At 43.4% G+C, this 19,442-nt stretch overlaps 1 protein-coding gene across 3 annotated transcripts; it reads right to left on the bottom strand.

Moving 5' to 3' along the window:
* Positions 1-1,079: 1,079 nt before the first annotated feature.
* Positions 1,080-16,823, bottom strand: LOC108920379 (WAS/WASL-interacting protein family member 1-like). Of its 3 annotated transcripts, none has more exons than XM_018729108.1 (8): positions 16,658-16,823; positions 7,328-7,414; positions 6,554-6,683; positions 5,802-5,939; positions 4,941-5,711; positions 4,545-4,757; positions 2,046-2,159; positions 1,080-1,955 (listed from the first exon to the last, which is right to left on the bottom strand). In XM_018729108.1, exons 2-8 carry the CDS (start codon positions 7,379-7,381, stop codon positions 1,903-1,905), a joined length of 1,473 nt encoding a protein of 490 aa, XP_018584624.1. In that variant the 5' UTR covers positions 7,382-7,414; positions 16,658-16,823; the 3' UTR covers positions 1,080-1,902. The 3 variants fall into 3 exon arrangements, with proteins under 3 accessions (XP_018584624.1, XP_018584625.1, XP_018584626.1); XM_018729109.2 differs by lacking the exon at positions 16,658-16,823 and adding an exon at positions 13,919-14,096; XM_018729110.1 differs by lacking the exon at positions 16,658-16,823 and adding an exon at positions 7,630-7,667.
* Positions 16,824-19,442: the final 2,619 nt, after the last annotated feature.

Raw genomic sequence — 19,442 nt, 5'->3', positions numbered from 1 at the left:
TATTTAAAAGGTTCCTATCTGGGTTGAGGGGGCCTGCGGTGGCGCAGCGGGTTTGGCCTGATCCTGTTCTCTGGTGGGTCTGGGGTTCGAGTCCGGCTTGGGCTGCCTGGCAACCCGGCCTGGCTGTGCCCCCTCCCCCTCCCCCTCCAGCCCCGCGCTGCCGGGTTAGGCTCTGGCTCGCTCCTTGGGGCAAGTGGTTTCAGCCAGTCAGTATATCATTATATCTGTGTTGATGGCACCTATTTTGAGGTTTGTAATACTATGTCGAGTTAATTTAACAATATGAAGAGGGTGGACTGACAGATTGACTGACTGATCAGCCTGGCCTGGTCCTCGCTACAGTTGAGGGTTTACCTTGTTATGCGTTTGACACTTAATAACTTAATAGCTTTGTCCTTTGACAGTGTAGCCCCCACGTGCAGATTTACTTTGTGTCCCTCTTCTCCACGTTGTGTCACTTTTCAGAGCGCGACAAACATCTCGCTCCGTCCCTCTTAGCAACCGAACCGTAAAAGGTACGAAAAGCTGAAAACTTGGGTTCTCGTGGTTAAACCAGACTTTCCCGATGATTGATTAAAAGTTCTGGAAAATTACAACTCCCACAGAAAGCTCGAGGACAACATATTTTAAATACTTACTTCTTAAACAATTTATATTACAGTTTAATAAGTAGAGAGGAAGAATTAATAAGATATCAAATATGTAGTTATGATACATCTTTGTACTGCTGTTATTTTGTGTATTTGAAAAGGGCCATAGAAAACTATATAGAACTGAGTTTGAACAAAAATTGGATCTACTAAAATGTAATGACTACACATACAACATTTTATGTGCTTCCCGAAGACCATTTAATGGTTAAAGAAATAATTCAGTACAGACAAGCCATGTGAACTGAACACCTTACTGTAAAACTTAAGTATTATATAAGTTAAGCTATTCACTTCCAACATCACATGTCTGAGGAGAGGAATTCCATGAAAAGCAGAGGGTTTAGGTAATGCAAAGACACAATGCAAACAGTTTTATATGATTGTAGCACGCAAAGTTATAGAATAACACTGTTTCCTAACAAAAAAAAAAAAAAAACCATTAAGATGATTAAAAAACAGGTTCCAACTATCCAACTAAGCAATGACACTTTTTCTCATTTGAACTTCATCATAAGTGTCCTTCTACAAAATAAAAATTCTACTATATTCTGCTTAGGCTCTCACAGACCCTACATTATGCATAGAGACAAATATACTTGAGTTTTTTGACCTGGACTTTCTCCACCAGGGAGACTTAAAATGTTTATCAAAAATAAAGGCACCAGACTGGAATTAAATTTTCACTTTGTATGTTTAAACAGAGGCACTAAGAAGATGAAACCACTTCATAGATTTGAACAAACCAGAAATAAATATTATGGACCCCACGTGTTGCTTTGGCAGTATACAAACACATTTAATGCAATAATCAACAATGCTAATTATTGCTCTTTTGGTTTCCATTAATGTTCAAGGAATGCCATAAATGTAATAAAAATAAACGTCTTCACTTAGAAAGCAGTCCTGACATAAATGGTAGAAGAACATCCTGATTACAAGTATGGTGGATTTGTAAATACCAATATGTAGGTCTTTGCAGGCACTTTGGTTCATGAGGTTGTCACTTAAGCAAAAAACAAATAGTAGATATTAATTCCAGAACTCCACAACAGCCAAACATAAGCCAATCCACAGCCAAACGTGTGGGTTAGGCCAAGTGCTTAGTGCTGTCCATGTCAAAGAGAGACTCACTGTAATAGACAACAGGAAACATGGTAAATGTCTCCTGTAGTGTAGGAAAATGACAAGGGGTGTGGCTGGCCAGGATAACGCGGATAAAGAGGGGCATGGTCCAACAAGAGCATTCCCTTCACCTGGGAATGGGGGGCAAAGGAGGGGCACCCCTGTCCCTTTTTCCTGAGCCTAGATACAAAAAGAAAGAGACCAGTCAGATTTTGACACAGAGGAGTCACCTTTGTACTTTGCATAGCCGCATAAGCTGTTATTGCTGACCTCTGTTCTCGCCCTTGATCAGCTTGCTAGGGTACGTCTTCACTGAAGGAACATAAGGCTCCGGTAAAGGGAAGTCCGACACAGGGTGGAACGTGAATCGAGCTTCCCACTCATCTGCAAACAGTGCACAGACACACAAGAAATACAAGACAATTTACACACTTATCCTAAAACACACCCCAAAAACTCATTTCTTCATATTTTGTCACCGTATTTAAGTTTCATGTTGCTGCAACCTAGTTTAGCTCCCCTCAGAGGTTTAAGTAGGTTTTCATTTATTGACCATCTCAAAAACACAAAAATAACAGCATATTGTACCAACTAGCCTACCAGTTAGGTAGAAATGGAATATCTGCACTGTCACCCATTTTAACAGTATTGCTATAGACAATCTATTTATAAAGGATCTTTACACTCTTTACACTCCTCCCCTCTGGCAGGCATTACAGAGCACTGTCCACCAGAACAACCAGATACAAGAATATCCCCCCTCAGGCCATCACTCTCACGAACAGTTGCCAGTCTCTTATAGGTCTCCTGTCAATGCAACATTATCCAACCACTTTTTCTAATTTAAATGTTATTTACTTTTTTGTATCTATACTATTATTTTTCTTCTCATGTTTGTATACTTGGTAAATATCTTATTTATTCTGTAATTGTGTCAGTTGTTTGTCTGTCTAAATACTGGAGGCACTTTAGAACCACAGCAAATGTAATAAAATTTGTTAAAACTCATTCTGAACATACAAGGATCACATAAAACTAATTGTACAAAGGATAAATATTTGTGTGATACTTGAAAGCCTCTATTGCCCCCTGGTGGTTGTCTAAGCTTGTACGTATACTCTCACGCACGCACGCACGCACGCACGCACGCACGCACGCACGCACGCACGCACGCACGCAGACTGAAACGGCTTATCCCAAGTGAGGTCGCGAGAAACAGGAGCCTAACCCGGCAACACAGGGTGTAAGGCTGGAGAGGACACACTCAGGACGGGACGCCAGTCCATCACAGGGCACCCCAAGCGGGACTCGAACCCCAGACCCATCAGAGAGCAGGCACACACCAAACCTGCTGCGTCACTGCACCCCCCTGTACCCATAATATTTAGTTCATAACATGGGCCTCACAATTGAAACTAGGGCTGTCGCAATTACTCAATTAATTTCGAGTACCCGGTTTAAAAAAATCCTTGAGTACAATTTGCCGTGGAGTACTCGGAAAAATGGCGGAAAGGCAGCGGTGCACAGACAAGGGTCCGTGCAAAAAATGTCAACGGCGTGAGAACACTTCACGTTAGAAGAAAAGAATAACATAGTTGTCTGCAGTCTGTGCAAAAACCAACTTAAATACAATAACAGCACATCTGCAATGCTACAGCACCTGCAAAGGCGACATCCAGGCGTAACAGATCCTCCACCAGCACGGTAAGTTCACTACTAGTGTTACTTTAATCATTTTGAATACCCTTAATTTGCACGCCGTTTTAAACGCAAGACCAAACATGATATATGTATGATATATTTGCATTATAAAGAGTTTCACCACTTAAACACCCGTCAGAGAGCACAATTTAATGGAATGTAGACGATGATAAACTCTGATGAAATGTGAAGTTAAGGCATGAATATATCCATGTTTCAAAATGTTCACATTACTTTTCATCGCGATTTCATAACTCAAACTCCCACTTGGGTTAGCATGTTTGATGGTTACTAATCACACAAATCAAAGCATTATAACCCTTACAAAAACTAACCATGGCTTTACTACAGTAAACAGTTTAACTATGGTATTGCTGTAAAATCGTGATAACCACAAATTTTATGACATGCCTTTTATGTTTTTGATGCAGGATTAAAAGGCTTATTATGTTTGTATTTGAAGTCTTTTTAAAGGCTTCTTAGTAATTTTTTAATAAAGTATTCTCAATTTTGAAATTCAAAGCATGATACGTTATTGTTCACTTGATTCTATTTTCATTGTGAATAAAAAACAATTACTCAAGTACTCACCAAAATTGTCCGTTTACTCGATTACCAAAATAATCAATAGTAAGACTTGATTACTTGTCAAAAGAATTGTGCGATTACTCAATTGCCAAAATAATCGATAGTGACAGCCCTAATTGAAACACTGGCAGAAAGATAAGGGAACTAAACTCACACACATTTTCAGAACCGCTCGTCCCATACGGGGTCACGGGGAACCGGAGCCTACCCGGTGACACAGGGTGTAAGGCCGGAGGGGGAGGGGACACACCCAGGACGAGACGCCAGTCCGTCGCAAGGCACCCCAAGCGGGACTCGAACCCCAGACCCACCGGAGAGCAGGACTGTGGTTCAACCCACTGCGCCACCGCACCCCCTGAAGTAAACTACTTTCTTAAATAGTGCTTCATATAGACATCATCTAAAACACTGTTAAACAGAACAGTCTGTGTACGCCTGCATGGTGGGCACCAAGGTACAGAAGCTGCCGCCTGTACCTACCTGCTGACTGATGATAGGAGTCATGGTACCCATTTCCAATGGGGGGTGGTGGAAGTGGGGGACCCCCAGGTCCCATTCTGTCTGGTGGAGGAACCGGCCTGGATCCTCTCCGAGGAGGGTCTGATCCTGATCTATTTGGTGGAGGTGGGGCCGGAGATCCTCTCACGCTTCCTCCGACTCTTCCTGAGGGCGGTGGTGGGGGAGGAAGAGGACCTGAGAACACAAGAGAACATCATGGCTGTGCTATTGGCCCACTGGAGACCTTCAGCGTGATTCCATATGTACTGTGTTACTGTACAGATATGGAGGAAAACTGAAGTTCTGTTGTGGCTAAAAATAGCACTCGCTGTTCAGGTAAATAACACATGAGCACGTGGTAAGAAAATGTGGACCTACCTGACCGTCCAGGTGGGTTTCTGCCAGGAGGCGGTGGTCTTTCATTGGGAGGGGGTGGTAGGGGACCAGAACGCCCAGGAGGTGGTGTGGGGGCATGAAAGTTTAAGGAAGAATTCCTCTGGGGCAATTTTGGAATGTGTTCATCACCCCCAGGTGTTGGAGGCAGCGGAGGGGGGCCAGGTCGCCCTGGAGGCAAGGGTGGAGCACCAGTGGCAGGTGGTCTGGATGAAGGAGGTGCAGGGGGCTTATAGGCAAGAGATGGGGGTGCTGGAGGTCCATCTCGAGGGAGGGACGGCCTGTGACCCATGGGGGGGATGGGGGGACGGTCATCTGAGGGTTTGGCAGGAGCTGGAGGTAGAGGAGGGCGGCTGCTGCTGGGAACTGGGGGGGCACTGAAGGATGCCTGACGGCCAAAGGGGCCACCCCCAGGCACAGGAGGGGGGCCCCCTTGCCGTCCAGCTGGAGCATGGGGCGGAGGCGCTGGGGAAGAGTTTGGGGGCCGGCCTGCTCCAGGAAGAGGTGGGGGGCCTCTGTTCTGCAAGCTCCCCTGGTTCGAAAGAGGACGAGGGGTGTTGGGCACAGGGGGCGGCACTGCTCCAGTATCAGAATATTGGGGTGTCACGCGGGGCTTTGGCAGGTCTGGCGCACTGCCTCGTGGGACAGGAGGTGCCCCAAAGACACGCGAAGGAGCGGCAGAACTCCCACCAAAGGGTTTGGCAGCTAATGCCCGGCCTCCAGGTGGCAGTACAAAGGGTCTGTCCCCTCCAGAGTCTAAAAAGAGGAAGAGGAAACACATGAGAGGAACCTGCCAAAACATGTGGTTTCTACTCACGCCGACAAAATTCACCTGTCTGGACTTACCAGTGCTGTCTCGGCTCCCTGCAGATCTGAGCTTCGGCATCCCTCCTTGAAAGAGGCCCCCAAGTCCCCCAGCAGGTCCCCCTCCAAATCCTCCTCCTCCTCCTCCTCCTCCTCCACCACCACCACCACCTTTGGGCTCTGTCACAAGGAAAACCATCCTAAATTACCAGTCCCAGTTCCACCACTCCAGAGGAATTTCACCAGCACAAATGACATACACTGATTTCCTCTGCAGTACAAAAACATAACTGCCTGTTCTACGCAGCTCAGTATCACTGTCTTTCTTACTACGCTTATGGGGAAATGACAGACGGATGAGCAGGACCCCTGTTGAAGTCATCTCCCAATGTGTCACGTGAGTTTAAAACATGAACCTGTGCTTCAGAAGCCCTGAAAAGTAGCAACCCTGAGGCTCCAAATCACATTGCTATGATTGATTATGAAAGCACAGGACCAGGGCCCTGGTGGTCTGCTTGCTTTTCACTAGGCAAGTTAGCTGTAATTTTTACAAAACCATGGCATTTATGCATTTTTTGCTTATTTTAGGCATCTACTTACAAGCAATATTTATTAAATCCCTGTCACAAAACAGGAGTGAATTGCATTCAAACAATGCTGGGAAAAATATTTAAAAAAAAAAAAAAAAAAAGTATCACACATAATCTAGAACCATATCTTGCATAAACATCTATTCATGTACCCTACAATCAGAGCATATAAAACAAACCAGCTCATTATTTGTCTTCACTCACTGTCAAAAACCGGAGCACTTCTGTCATTGGTAACAGCCTTCTTCAGCCGAGTGCCTTTAGTAATATCTGATAGAAGTGCATTTCTCCCTTGCTGTTCACATCTGCTGAGACTGGGTTTTTCTGTGTTTGCCTAAAGAGCAAAAATGGTAATAATCATATGTAAGAGACACAAGCAACAGTCACAATTATCCACTAGGTGTCCCCACAGAGCATATGTAAAGGGACACCGCTCGTATGACCACTGAAAAGCACGTTACCTTACACATATATACCATATTGAAGAAGTACATTTCATGCTCCCACCAAAACAATTACTTTTCATAGAAAGATATATCCTACATCTTATGTACTGTGGAATGTGAAGCATGTCATTAATGTGGATTTTCTGGTATGACAATTCAGAGGAAATATACAGTCCTTACAAAGAACTGTTGTATTCAAATACAAGACAGCAATCAAGATTTGTGGTAAATGAGCATATGACTTCCACAAGACTGCTGGGTTCAGGGGAGCAGGAGAATCAGGAAAAAGACCCATCAGACTCTAAAGGGGTCTTTCCCCCCCCCCATATTAAGTGTGGAGGTTTTCCTTGTAATAAATAAGAACGGGATTTTTTTTGCCAGTCTCTTCACAGTCTTTAAAAGTTCTATTGCCAAGCAACTGCTGTAAACAGAGATGACAAACAGGAACCTGGGAGAGGATGTACTTCTTTTACATCCACTGTTTCGAACATGTGCTGAAAACGCAGCAAAAACGGTACGTGCAATGCTTTACCAGTGCAAACGTGGGAGGTGGGGCAGGTGGAGGGGGCGGTGGAGGAACGGGCATCTTCACCAAGCAGGAATCGTTTGATCACTTTTCCTAAGTGACACAAAAGTCAAAGATGAGCGCATCATACTTTTGGAAATAGTCAGTGGTCATGGAGCAACTGTCAGCTGCTGCGCTGTACATTTTACGTTTACATTTACTCAGTTGACGCTTTTCTCCAAAGCAACCTTACAATGTTAAACTATGTACAATAATTTACTCATTTATACAGTGGGGTAACTTTCACTGAAACAGTTCATGCCAAATACCTTGCTCAAAGGCACTACAGCAATAGGTGAGATTCAAACTGGCAACCTTCAGATCCAAAGGCAGAAGCTGTAACCACTATATGCAAAACAGAAGGGGGGATTTACAGGATTCACACACATTAAAGACAACTTCTGCACAATGTTCACAGGTTGTCGTCCCTTTTCCAGTAAAATTTTGTCTAAATGTTAAACCTGTTTAAAAAAAACGATCAGTGCCCTGTAATGGCAACTGAGCAACTGTTGTTTCGACTCTGCCTTTGTGCCTCTGCGAGAGGATGTCCAGAAAAGCATGACATACCGCTCAAATTCATTTGCTCTGGTGGTACACACAATCCACTGTGACTGGCATGACTGATGACTGTGGATTCCTGCGATGCTGGTCAACAGGAAGATATGCACTGAAACCAAACTCACAACCAACCTTCTACCACATCTGTACTCTCTAATGCTCCCTGTCATTCCACCTTTTCACTAGCACACCAATGGTCATTAGATCAAGCTTTTTGTTGGGTAAATGGAGTCTCACTGAAACCTGCAGCAAAGAGGCGTACAGCTCGGTTGTGGGTGCAAACATTCCAGTCTTCTACAACACTCCATGCCTGTAAAACATTCCCCAAACCCCTGTTTATAGTGGGGTGAGAAATACCCATGAATTGAATCACATATTGCTGCACTTTGCATAGCGCGAATGCACTTACCCATTTTCACTAAATGATGAACATCTATTAAGGACTAGCAAGCCTGAAGTCCACATTTTTCACCTGAGTAAAAAGGGTCCTCAACTTACAAATCCAGTGGGGACAGAAGGCTGTTTGTAATACAGTTTTTAATATTAATTTGTAGACCTTACATACAGCTATGAGCAGCTTAAAATTTGCTCCAAACGTATATTCATTCTATTTTCATCAATTGCTCGTCCTATACAGGGTTGGTGTGTTCCAGAGCCTCTTCTGGAAATACAGGGTGTAAGACAGGATGACAATCCATCACAGGACATGTATGTTATGTATTTATTATTATTAAAATGTATCGTTTATTGACTTAAAACTACATGTGGACCCTACACCATTATCTGGTTGTCTGCAGTTTACTTATCTATAAAAATCAATAAAACCACAATAATAAAGATGTACCTTTTTTGCTGAGTAAGTTCTATAAAAGGAATGTAGGGATGCACTCCTCTCTTTTTGGGTGTTGCAAAATAACAGACATGACTACACAGGTGACTTGCTGGACGTTTTCAAAATTAGAAAGGTATAGAAAATACAATTAAAAGTAAATACATATAAAATGTTTATCTTTTTAAAACTATAAACTTTGTTACACGTTTTCTGTTTCAAGGATCTCACTGGCCTCCTTTACACAGGATGTGTACAATCTCTTTTGCTCATCTCTACACACATCACATCTCATCACAAGACCATCACATTTTAAAACCACCTCCTGACTTCACAGGGTATAAAAGTACTGCTTGGGGAAAAGAAAAAAAAAAAATAATGTAGTTGGAAAATAACGTTAGATCAGAAACACATGTAGACCATTTCAGCCTATACTGCTGACATACACGGCCCTGGTGACAGGGATGAGGTGGGCTACCGCTCCTTCGCCAGATACCGAAGAATGTCTATTGCCTAATCTCCTCTGGTCCTCATGTCACAAGAGACGAGAACTACTACCTTCCTGCTTTAAATGTTAAACAAAATCATTATTAGTTTGCATAAAGTGTTTGCCAGCTAGATACACAAGCTCCAAAAAGAGCTCTGCGCACACTGAGCAACCATGCATTCTAACCAACCACAGTGTCCCAAGGCCTGAAGTCAGCTGATCACCACATAAACACAAACACAAACACACACACACAGTCACTGTGCACAAGAGGTCAGTGAGAGGCACATCCGCCTGTGTTACCACAGGCGGAACACAGCCAACAATGGGCTCTTTCAGCACACTGGCCAGAGACGTGGCACTCTGGCGACGCAACGCAGTTCTGCCCTGGAATGAAGCTCCTCTGTGACCACAAGCCACGGTGATGAGCTCTCTCTCAGAGCATTTTCAAAAAGCACTACACTGAGCACACTGGATCCAACAAAAAGCCTGCACCGAAGGGGGAAAATGACACATGCACAATCAACTTGTTAACACTTCAAATATGTTACTTTAACACTTAAAAGTACAACACAATGGTGAATGCAAACATACTTAACTTCTGTTGCTCCTGAAATTAACCGTCTTGAAAAAAAATCATAAATGGAAAGGATTTCCAAACAGTTTATAGCAAGACTGTGACTAAAGCTGTACACTGATTGAATTTGAGGGTATAGAACAACCACATAAAAAAAAGTAAAAACGCAGCTCACATTCTCAAACCTTAAACTCCCAGTGGGTCCACTGAAATCTTTGTTTTCTCTATCTCAGCTACAGAGAGACTCATGTTTCATACTCAGTCATTACATCTATCCATGCTATACTTTTACGTTAAATGGTTTTATATTAGCAGCTCTTTCCACATTCATTTCAGGCCTTCTCGTTGCCCAATACCGGATTTACTTCATTGGCATAGAACCCAGAAGACCAGCTTGTAAAAAAAAAAAACTAGAAGATCAGTTTCTATAAAGTCATGACAGCTGCAGACGAGCTTCAGAAACATGCAAAAGTGCATTTTATTGGAAGGGAAACTAAGCTGTAAAATAACCTTAAATGTGAGGAACTAAATGAGTCTTGTAGGCACACCCTTTCGCCTGCTCATACAGCAGACAAACATAAAGGCCTTCGCCAACTGCCTGCTCCAGAGACTGTAGCACACACATTCTTGGCATGCTTCTTTGTGTAACTACAGCTATTGTTGTATGACAGGCCCTATAGAAGCAGAGTCATAACAGAAACTAGAGTAACGCACTGAGGCCATACGGCTACTGGGAATGAAGAACATACGCAAGCCTTGCCACAACTGCGGCTAACAAAGAATAAAATAAGACTCATTACCTAGCATATGACAGTAAGTGAGACCGCAGTCATGCAGCAGCCGAAGTAGATCAGGTCAAAGCTGTGCCTGTGGATGCAAGACATCCATGAGTAGCTCAGGTAAGGACTGTCACCCGCAAAGGGGACGACCAAGGCTCACAGCTCACAGAAATGTCTCAGATAATCAGTCCCTCGGAGCATTCCTGTCCGCTTTTTCATCTTCCGTTTCCATGTCTTCAGCAAAGCTGTACAGAGGGTAACATTCCACCACTGCACAGTGGCACAGCTGGTAGTGCTACCTTGCACCTCCTGGCTCGTTCGTAACCCCAAACAAGCAGAGCCAGATTTAAAACTACCATGTTCTTCCTGTGTTTGTGTGGGTTTTCTCTGGGTTCAGTAGTTTCCTCCCACAGTCAAAAGACATGTTCCAGGTGATATAGGGACCTAACCTGCCCCTGGGTATGAATTTGTTAAATTGCTCTCTGTTCTGTCTGGATGGGTAGACAGTTTTGAGTAACTTGGTGTGACGTACGTAGCATTGTAAGCTGCCTTGGACAAAGGCTGTTGTCAGAGACAAATCACCCACAGAGTGAAACCAAGACTCTCATGTTAATGGAGCCACAAAGTCTTGAAAAGAACTCTTAGTCATATTTTTTTCTATAGCACGTGATCCCACTTCTATTAAAATTGTATTACCATCATGCAGTTTCCACAGACACTGGATTTCCATAATGACCTGATTAATCATGCAAATGACGGTCAAATCTGACCTTCATAAAACTAATTAAAGGACCTAATATATGGAGAGAAATGAAAGTAAACCCTACATTTTTATTTAATTTCAGTTCATGCATTTTAATCAATTTCATTTTTATTACACACTGCTCCTGCTGCATACCATTTGATTTATGAATTACCCTTCCATTTCTCTTTTTTGTCCAGGTGATACAACTAGGCTACTTCATGGGGCAAAAAAAACTGATATAGCACATCACCTATAAAATTTTACTACTGAATGTCTGCAGTAGTAATAACTTCACTGAATTCTGCATGGGACGGAGTAAGAACACTGCTGTTAATCACTGGCCGCGCTGAAGTAGTATTTGATTTATTAATACAGAGAGCTACAGAGAGGCTACCAGCTGCCCATAATGATTCTTAGACCTCTTAAAACAAAAATCAGGTATATGCTTATAATACTGAGGGGCTCAATGCCAGCAAATTAAACTTTTTCCAGAACCAGTGTAAACCGTCATTTCCACAATATTCCTATAATAAGTCCAGAGGTCTAAACATGAGACAATATGAGAAACAAAGAATTGGTTCTTTAATGCATAAGACACAAAGGTGGGTTAACACCTTAAGACATCAATCTATGGCAGGACATGCATACATACTTATAATAATAGCAAGTGAGTCCCCTGTTCAACATGCGTTCTCAATATGAATATACACACCAAGATGGGTCTAGATTCCAGCCCTTACCTGACCGAGTAACAGAGCCTTGGTCGGAAAACAATCAACTGATAGGATGCTTTTTTGTGGAACAAATTCTGCCACGCAGGTTTAACAGTCTCTTCATCTTAAAATTGCTTCTACACGCAAGACTGCTGGAGTCAAGAAGAAGCAGGAATGCACTCCGGCTGTCATGGAGCTAGCAATAACAGCGCAATGGCAGGCCTACACACTGCATCTGCTTCTTTTCACCAACACATAATGGAAGGGTCTCACTTGATTTTACTCCAAACACAACAAAACCTAGAGGAAGGTTATACCAATGAGCTTCACCTCCTTGTGAATCAACTGAGCAAAATGAGGTGGCACATACAAGATACAGCCATGTGTAGCACAGGGCCTTCAACATCAAGAATGACCATGTCCAGCAGGTCTGCCAGCTCTCTTCACATCAAAAGCCGTTAAATAGCTCAAGACACTAAGGTGGTTCAAGCGAGTTCCCTTGGTGCCTGAACCAAAACCTCCCAGAGTGAGACCTGATGTAGAAAACAATAGCGAATAGACTGAATGCCAGTACTGACCCTCAAGCCACCCAGGATGTTCTGAAACACCTGAAGCATTTCTAAAGCAGCTGTAGCAAAGGGATGTGGTGAACTTGCAGTTCCTCTCTGCTGCACATGGCAGTTAATAAAAGAGGCAGCCTAAAAACCTGAGTGGATCTGATAACATCCTGTGTGAAAGCACAATGCACAGCAATGCTGAACACAGCAAACAGAAAGAGACAGAGAGAGAAAGAGCGCAAGGGCATGAGCATGTCAAGGTCTAAGCAAAAATGCCATGAGATGATATCACTGTCAAGGTTCTCAGTATCCATTCTTATTTAGCAATACATGAGGTGAAAAGCCCCAAAAACACCAAATGTTGCCACAGTTACCACAACTGCTGGACATATATGCAGTATGACCATCGCAAACAAGCATCAGCCAAACTGAGTGTTTGTGACACAGTGGGCGTTCTATTTAAGCGGCATAAACTTAAACACAGAACTGAGTCAGGATGACAAATACCTCCCTCCAGCACTTTTTATATATCTGCATTAGATGACAACTTTTTTTATGAACAGTTGCATAAAAATCCTGCAAGGATCAGGGCATATAGAGTATCTAAAAACTTCATTAAAACACATACTCATACATTACTGTAAACCCTCAGAGGAAGGTGTGTTAGTCATCATTTTTCCATTTTCTGCACAAAAAGCATCATTCTGAGTATTTTACCTTTTAAAAATAAAATACTTCAATCAGAGCTCTCATAATAAAAATGCTACAGAAAAACAAAATGTTCATTTTAACCAGACACACTTCTAAAACTGTATATGCTTTGTCTTCTATGGACTTTCAAGCAATTTCTTATTTTCAAATTGTAATAATATATGGCCATAAAACGAAGTGAATTAGAACATCTCACATCCACACTTACCTGAATATCACATAACACGTTTATTTGTCAGGGAAACAAACAAACAAACTTCAGTCGGTTCTGAGAAATTATTTTAAACACATACATAAACTTTACTCACATTAACGACAAATACCGTTTGCTGCCGAGGTTCGTAATTCAGTTTTATTAAACTTGATAAGATATGCAGAAGTCAAAGATCTACATTTAGATACTTTTCAGTTCCTCATGCGGTCACACTTCAACTCTGCCACAGACGAACCAGGAACAACACCAACAAATCATGCACGCATGCTCTCGCACACACGCACGGACTCGCATCACAAAGAACACACTCTGCTGAAGGCAACAAGACAGTACTTTGCCCCTCAATCGGAATATTGGGATAAATAAAGAGGCTTTGAGAAGCGCTTACCGCAGCACTGTCAGTTGCTCCCGAAAAGACACTTCCTGTGCTCGGCAGAGCTGCCCCACACATTTCCTGTCCCTAGCTCAGCAGGCCTACTACAGTTCTCTGCCAAAGTTCCACACGCTTCACCGTCACATATGACATGCGTGCAAGAACGAAACGCCTCAACCACGACAGTTGCTTTTCTTTTCACACTATGAAGTAGGCCTATTGTTTCGTTGTGCACATCAGTACTGCACTGTGACATAATACAGGAGTAAAAAAAAAAAATTTTAAGAAAGGAAGCTTAGCGCAGACCCTTTTTACAGATTCTTCAGAAAGCGGGTCTGAATGCCTAGAGCCAATGTTTCTTTAAAACTCTCATTTGAACTTGGTCCAAGCAGTCTTCTCAAAAGCTGTGCATGCTAAATATATTTCCAGACTGCTGCTTTCTGCTTGTCCGCAGAACAACTCAGGATTCAGATATTTGAGCCGCTGAATAGAGACCAGATAGACGGCCACCCGTCCTTAAATTCGCACGCGCTAACAGAACACGAAGCGCATTGTCCTCTTGTCTTTCCCTCACACCAGCATACAGGGCTCTTTTCACGCTCAAACATACAAACACTCATGCATATACAAGCATACACTTCACAGATATCAACACTAACAACAGAAGTAATACAGCTAATTGCCAGAGAATGGACTTTATCTGTCAGCGAGAATGCCGTCAGACTCAAGGATCACGATGCGGAGACAGGGGGTTAAATGGCTCTTTGTTAACACCGCTATGAGTAGTCATCTTCCGCAGCACAAAGTGTGATGGTGACTTTCACAGGGTGACTGGGAAACTCACACCGTGCATCACACTGTCCTGCAGCAACACAGCACTGTCCTTCCTTCTGCGGGCAATGCCATCCCTCTAACCCCACCCAGCTACACCCTACTCCATGCCAGAGCTATGCTAACAATGCCCTGGACACTGCCGCAGCATGCTGCCTGGAAAATGTGAGGGCCAGACGAACGGGCCATCCAGTAATTTTGGCAGTTCTCCCCCTTGAGTTCAACAGAACCATAAAAGGCCACACTTCCTTACTCATGCACTGCACTTCAGGTTCAGGGACAGAAAGCCTGGTCAGTCAGAATGGACCTTGGACTTCCTGCATGCTCCTTTGCATACCTGCATTACAAAATTCTCTAGAAACACGCACGGCTTATGTTTTCCCAAAACCGCAGTGAAAACAATGCATAAACACTACTTGACCACAGGCTTAATGGAGGAAAATATTTCTTCGAACAAAAGAGAACTGGGTGTTGACTTGTGGTAACCTGCACAGGAAAGTAAAATTAGAAAAAGAAATAATCATCTGATCCTAGTAAATGTTTTACCTCAATCAAGTGTGTAAATAACCTGAAAAACAAGTTTATTATTAATTCACAGATATTTTAAGGTGACAACTGAAAACTATTCTCGTCTCATTAATGGTCGTCAGTGAGTAAAACAACCACTTTTACAAGAGATTTTTTTTTTTTTACTGCTACATGCAGAGTTTTCAAGATGTATATTCAGCAGATATAACAAATTGCTTGATATACTATATCCATTCAAAGGTATAAAGCTGAAAAGGCATCAGTCGCTCCACAATCGTCACTACACAGACTGGCAGGGCCCGTCTTGGAACTCGAACATACAGCCTTAAGGTTACAAATCTGAAGTACCCCTCCTCAGAATGTGGTTTTCCAACACAGCCACGGTAAATTTTATGAAAACTTTATTCACTCCCGGTCCTCCCATGCTTTCTTGTGTGAGCTCAGCTGCACCGGACCATCCGCGAGCAAACACGGATAGCACGCCCAGCTGGTGCAGACGGGGTCCGAGTGTAACAAGGGAACAAGAAAAGGCATGATGCTGTTTGGGACACCAGTGGTGTTAAATGAGCACAGGCTGGGGTACCAAGCCATGCAGGAATGAACACGCAGCACAAAAAAATAAACTGTAAAAATAACTAGTCTCTCTCCTCACTTAAGGACTGTGTGTCACTTAGGGCTGCTGTCTTTCAGCCCAAGGTTCAAACTGGCCTCCTGCTGTTACTAACACCCTAAGGCAACTTATACTGTAGTAAATAAGAATTTCCCCCTGTACCCGTGAGTAAATCATTGTAAAGTTATAAGCTGCCTTCAACCAAAGTGTATATCAATCATAAGGATTAAACTTAACAGTACTTCTTTTGCATTAATAGCAGTTCTGTTCCCGCAGAAGTGCAGATCTACGCACGGGGTGTGTTTACAAAAACATGCGTCCACCTCATTTTGAAGCAGACTCTGGTCCGCGGGTTTGTAAATACACACCTGAAGTGAAGGTTTTTAAACTAGGCAGTGGTGGAAAAGTAGAACAACAAGTAGAAAAGCTCCCTGTTGTTGATCCACTGATGATGTGACTCAGAGACACGCTGAGAAAACTCTCTCTCTCTCACACACACACACACACACAATTTACACTTATTCTTATTCGCACCAATAGCAGACTGTTTACACAGTGTGAGGACAAACTGTCGAGTTCATTATATGCTCCACTGCCTCGCGGTGACTTGACAGAGACACACACACACAAACACAAACAGAGAACGCAAAACGCATTACGAGGAACGTACACGAGCGCGGTCTTTATTTCCGCTCGAGCTCCAGCCGCCGCGAGGGGGGGGGGGAGGTGGTGGTACGCACAGTGTGACTTTTATTATTATGTTATTATCGCGGACGTTTACTGACCTGTCGCGTCGAACTGTCCACCGTCCTCGGCCGCTCCTACATCCCCTCGCGCGCGCTGTTTCCGCTCGCACGGGCTCTCCGCGTTTCTACCTTCTGTAGACTCTGTCCTCACGCGCAGCACAACTTCCTCCAGATCCGGGACTTTTCTCCTCCTCGTTCGACGCGTTTCCAGATGTTCCTCCCGCCGGCGCCGCGCGGTGCCCCGCGAAGACGCGCACGCGCTCTTCCGCTCACACGTAGTACATAGAACGCCGCAGAACACATAAAGCAGCCTTTGAAAATATTTAAAAACTAAGCTGTAAAGCAAACACCGTACATATAACTGTGAGTTCTCACTACGGGGACTGATGAAATGATAAGTACAGTGATAGACAAATGATAAAAACTGTATAACCGGTTCACCATGTAAAACCTGATAGCATTATTATTCAAAAACAATACACAGCAAATATAATAATACATTTTTACACAATATACTGTAATTTATCAGTGGCAAGCTGATAGTGCCTAAGTCAACAAGATAGATTCTACTGCTCCGTATTTCTTATGCATTACGATCACATGCTGTTTTCATAAAACTAGTGCCTCTCATGAATTTGCCTTTTTTGCATAAAAGTGCCTTCAGTATAGCATGTTCACCATTAGGGTATGTGAACTTCTGTTTAACAATGGAAAAATGTCTCCAATATCCCGTTAGAAAATTGCTTTATTGATCACGCTTTCCCCATTAGTCGGATAAACAGAAAATATGATATTGCCCATTTGGAATATGAAGCTGGAGTAGATGCGCAAGAAGGAGAGTATTAACTGTTTGTTGCACCACGGCTGTGACAATGTGAAGCTATGTTTCACAGCCAAATCCAGTCAGAAGGTCCCCGGGAGAATCGTGCACTGTACTCCAACGGTGTATCAAGAGGAGCTCCGAGAGGCCCGTGCATACTCAAAACAAAGTGTAATACTGTAATTCCCTGTTTCCGTCACCTACATCCATTTAGTTGCTTAGCATGTTTTTATGGAAAGATCTGCTTCTACTTATACAAGATCAAGTAATTTGATCATTCAGGTGAAACAGCAGGACTTCTCCCGGAAACTCTTTGATCCCAAGTCCACAGGTCTGTTCTATGGTTATTGGCCACCTAAGCAACTATCTTCCGCTTGACACTTTTTTCCAAAGCGACACACAATTCAGTTTACAAAGGCGACATTTTCCAACAAAGCTTTACATAAATAGGAGCACGGTGGCACAGCGGGTTTTGGCTGGATCGTGCTCTCTGGGAGGTGAAGAATCTCTGTTTTGGAGAGATTGAGTTGGAGGTGGTGATCAGAGAGGGGGGCGTGGTGGCGGCGCAGCAGGTTTGACCGGGTCCTGCTCTCCGGTGAATCTGGGGTTCGAGTCCCGCTTGGGGTACCTTAAGGTGTACCGGCGTCCCGTCCTGGGTGTGTCCCCTCCCTCTCCAGTCCTGCGCCCTGTGTTACCAGATTAGGCACCAGTTTGCTGTGACTCTGCTCAGGACATGCAGTTCAGACTGTGTGTGTGTGGTTTACATAGAAGCACATGATTATCAAAACAAAGTTTGATACCACCGTTTTTGCTGCCTCACATTACTCACATAACTACCTAAATAAGTAGTGTATGCATAGCAAATAGTTACATAAAAGTAGCAGATGATATTGGAAAACTTTACAAATGTGTCAGGAGATCAGGCAAAAATGGATTTTTAGACCTTTATAAAATGCTGGGTGGAATTCAGCATTTCTGAGGGAGAGAGGGAGTTTTTTTCTACTAAGACTGAGAACCAATACCTTTTAATTTTCGACCCCTTCTAAGTGAGGCCACCATGCAGCCAGAACTGAGGAAGCGCAGTGTTCTTGGGTTAATCAAGTCCTGAAGGTGGTGAGCTGCTGGTCCTTTGACCATCTTGTAGGCCATAAACCGAGTCTTGAACTTGATGCAAGCAACTACATGAAGCCAATGGAAAGAAAGGAGGGGAGACGCATGGGAACAATTTGCCAAGCCAAACACAGTTCAAGCCGCAGCATTGTTTAACAGCTGAAGCTGCTTAATGGCAAAGGCTGAAAGACCAGACAGGAGCTGCAGTAGTGCTGTGTGATACAGGCAGATTCTATGAATGTGGTGGTGTCTGCAGCATTGGGTTATGGCTTCAATATGTTTAGAGAGAAAGAGACTTGATGCAATTGTTACTCCAGGCTGACAGTGTGGATGAGATAACCGAGTTGTCCGGAGAAACAGAGAGTTCTTGACGGGAAAGCAGGGAGGTTGAAGATTTCAGTCTGTGAAATTAAACTGTACATGGCGATCAATCATCCAGACAGAGATGTCCAAGAGATGTGCTGCATTAGTCAAAGACATACCTGTGCTGGTTAGAGGAAAAAGGTATAGTATCTGTGTGTCATCTGTACACCTGTGATAGAAGAAGCAGCAAGAGGGAATCACCAAGACAAGGGAAGCAGGAGATATGTAAGGGCCCCAGTACCGAGCCCTGTGGAACACCTGTTCAGAGAGGGAAAGAAAGGAAGCCATGCAAAATCCTCTGGTAAGATTTACCTGAAAAAGCATTTCAGTGATGATCCTTTGATACCAAGCTGCTGTAGCAAGGTGAAGGAGATGTGGGGGGGTCACCTGTGTACAATGCAGCAAAGAGGTTGGAAGGAATGAGAACTGCAGAAATGGAAGCAGATTGGAGAGCAAAGTTGAGGAGTTGCAGAGAGATATTGTATAAAAACAGGAGAAGAACTGAGGTCAAGAGCACAGGTGGTGGTTCTG

Source organism: Scleropages formosus, chromosome 21 (assembly GCF_900964775.1).
Source record: "Scleropages formosus chromosome 21, fSclFor1.1, whole genome shotgun sequence".
In the NCBI taxonomy this organism is placed as follows: Eukaryota; Metazoa; Chordata; class Actinopteri; order Osteoglossiformes; family Osteoglossidae; genus Scleropages; species Scleropages formosus.
Note: the sequence above shows the minus strand (reverse complement) of the source record. Positions and strands in the feature narration are given on the sequence as shown.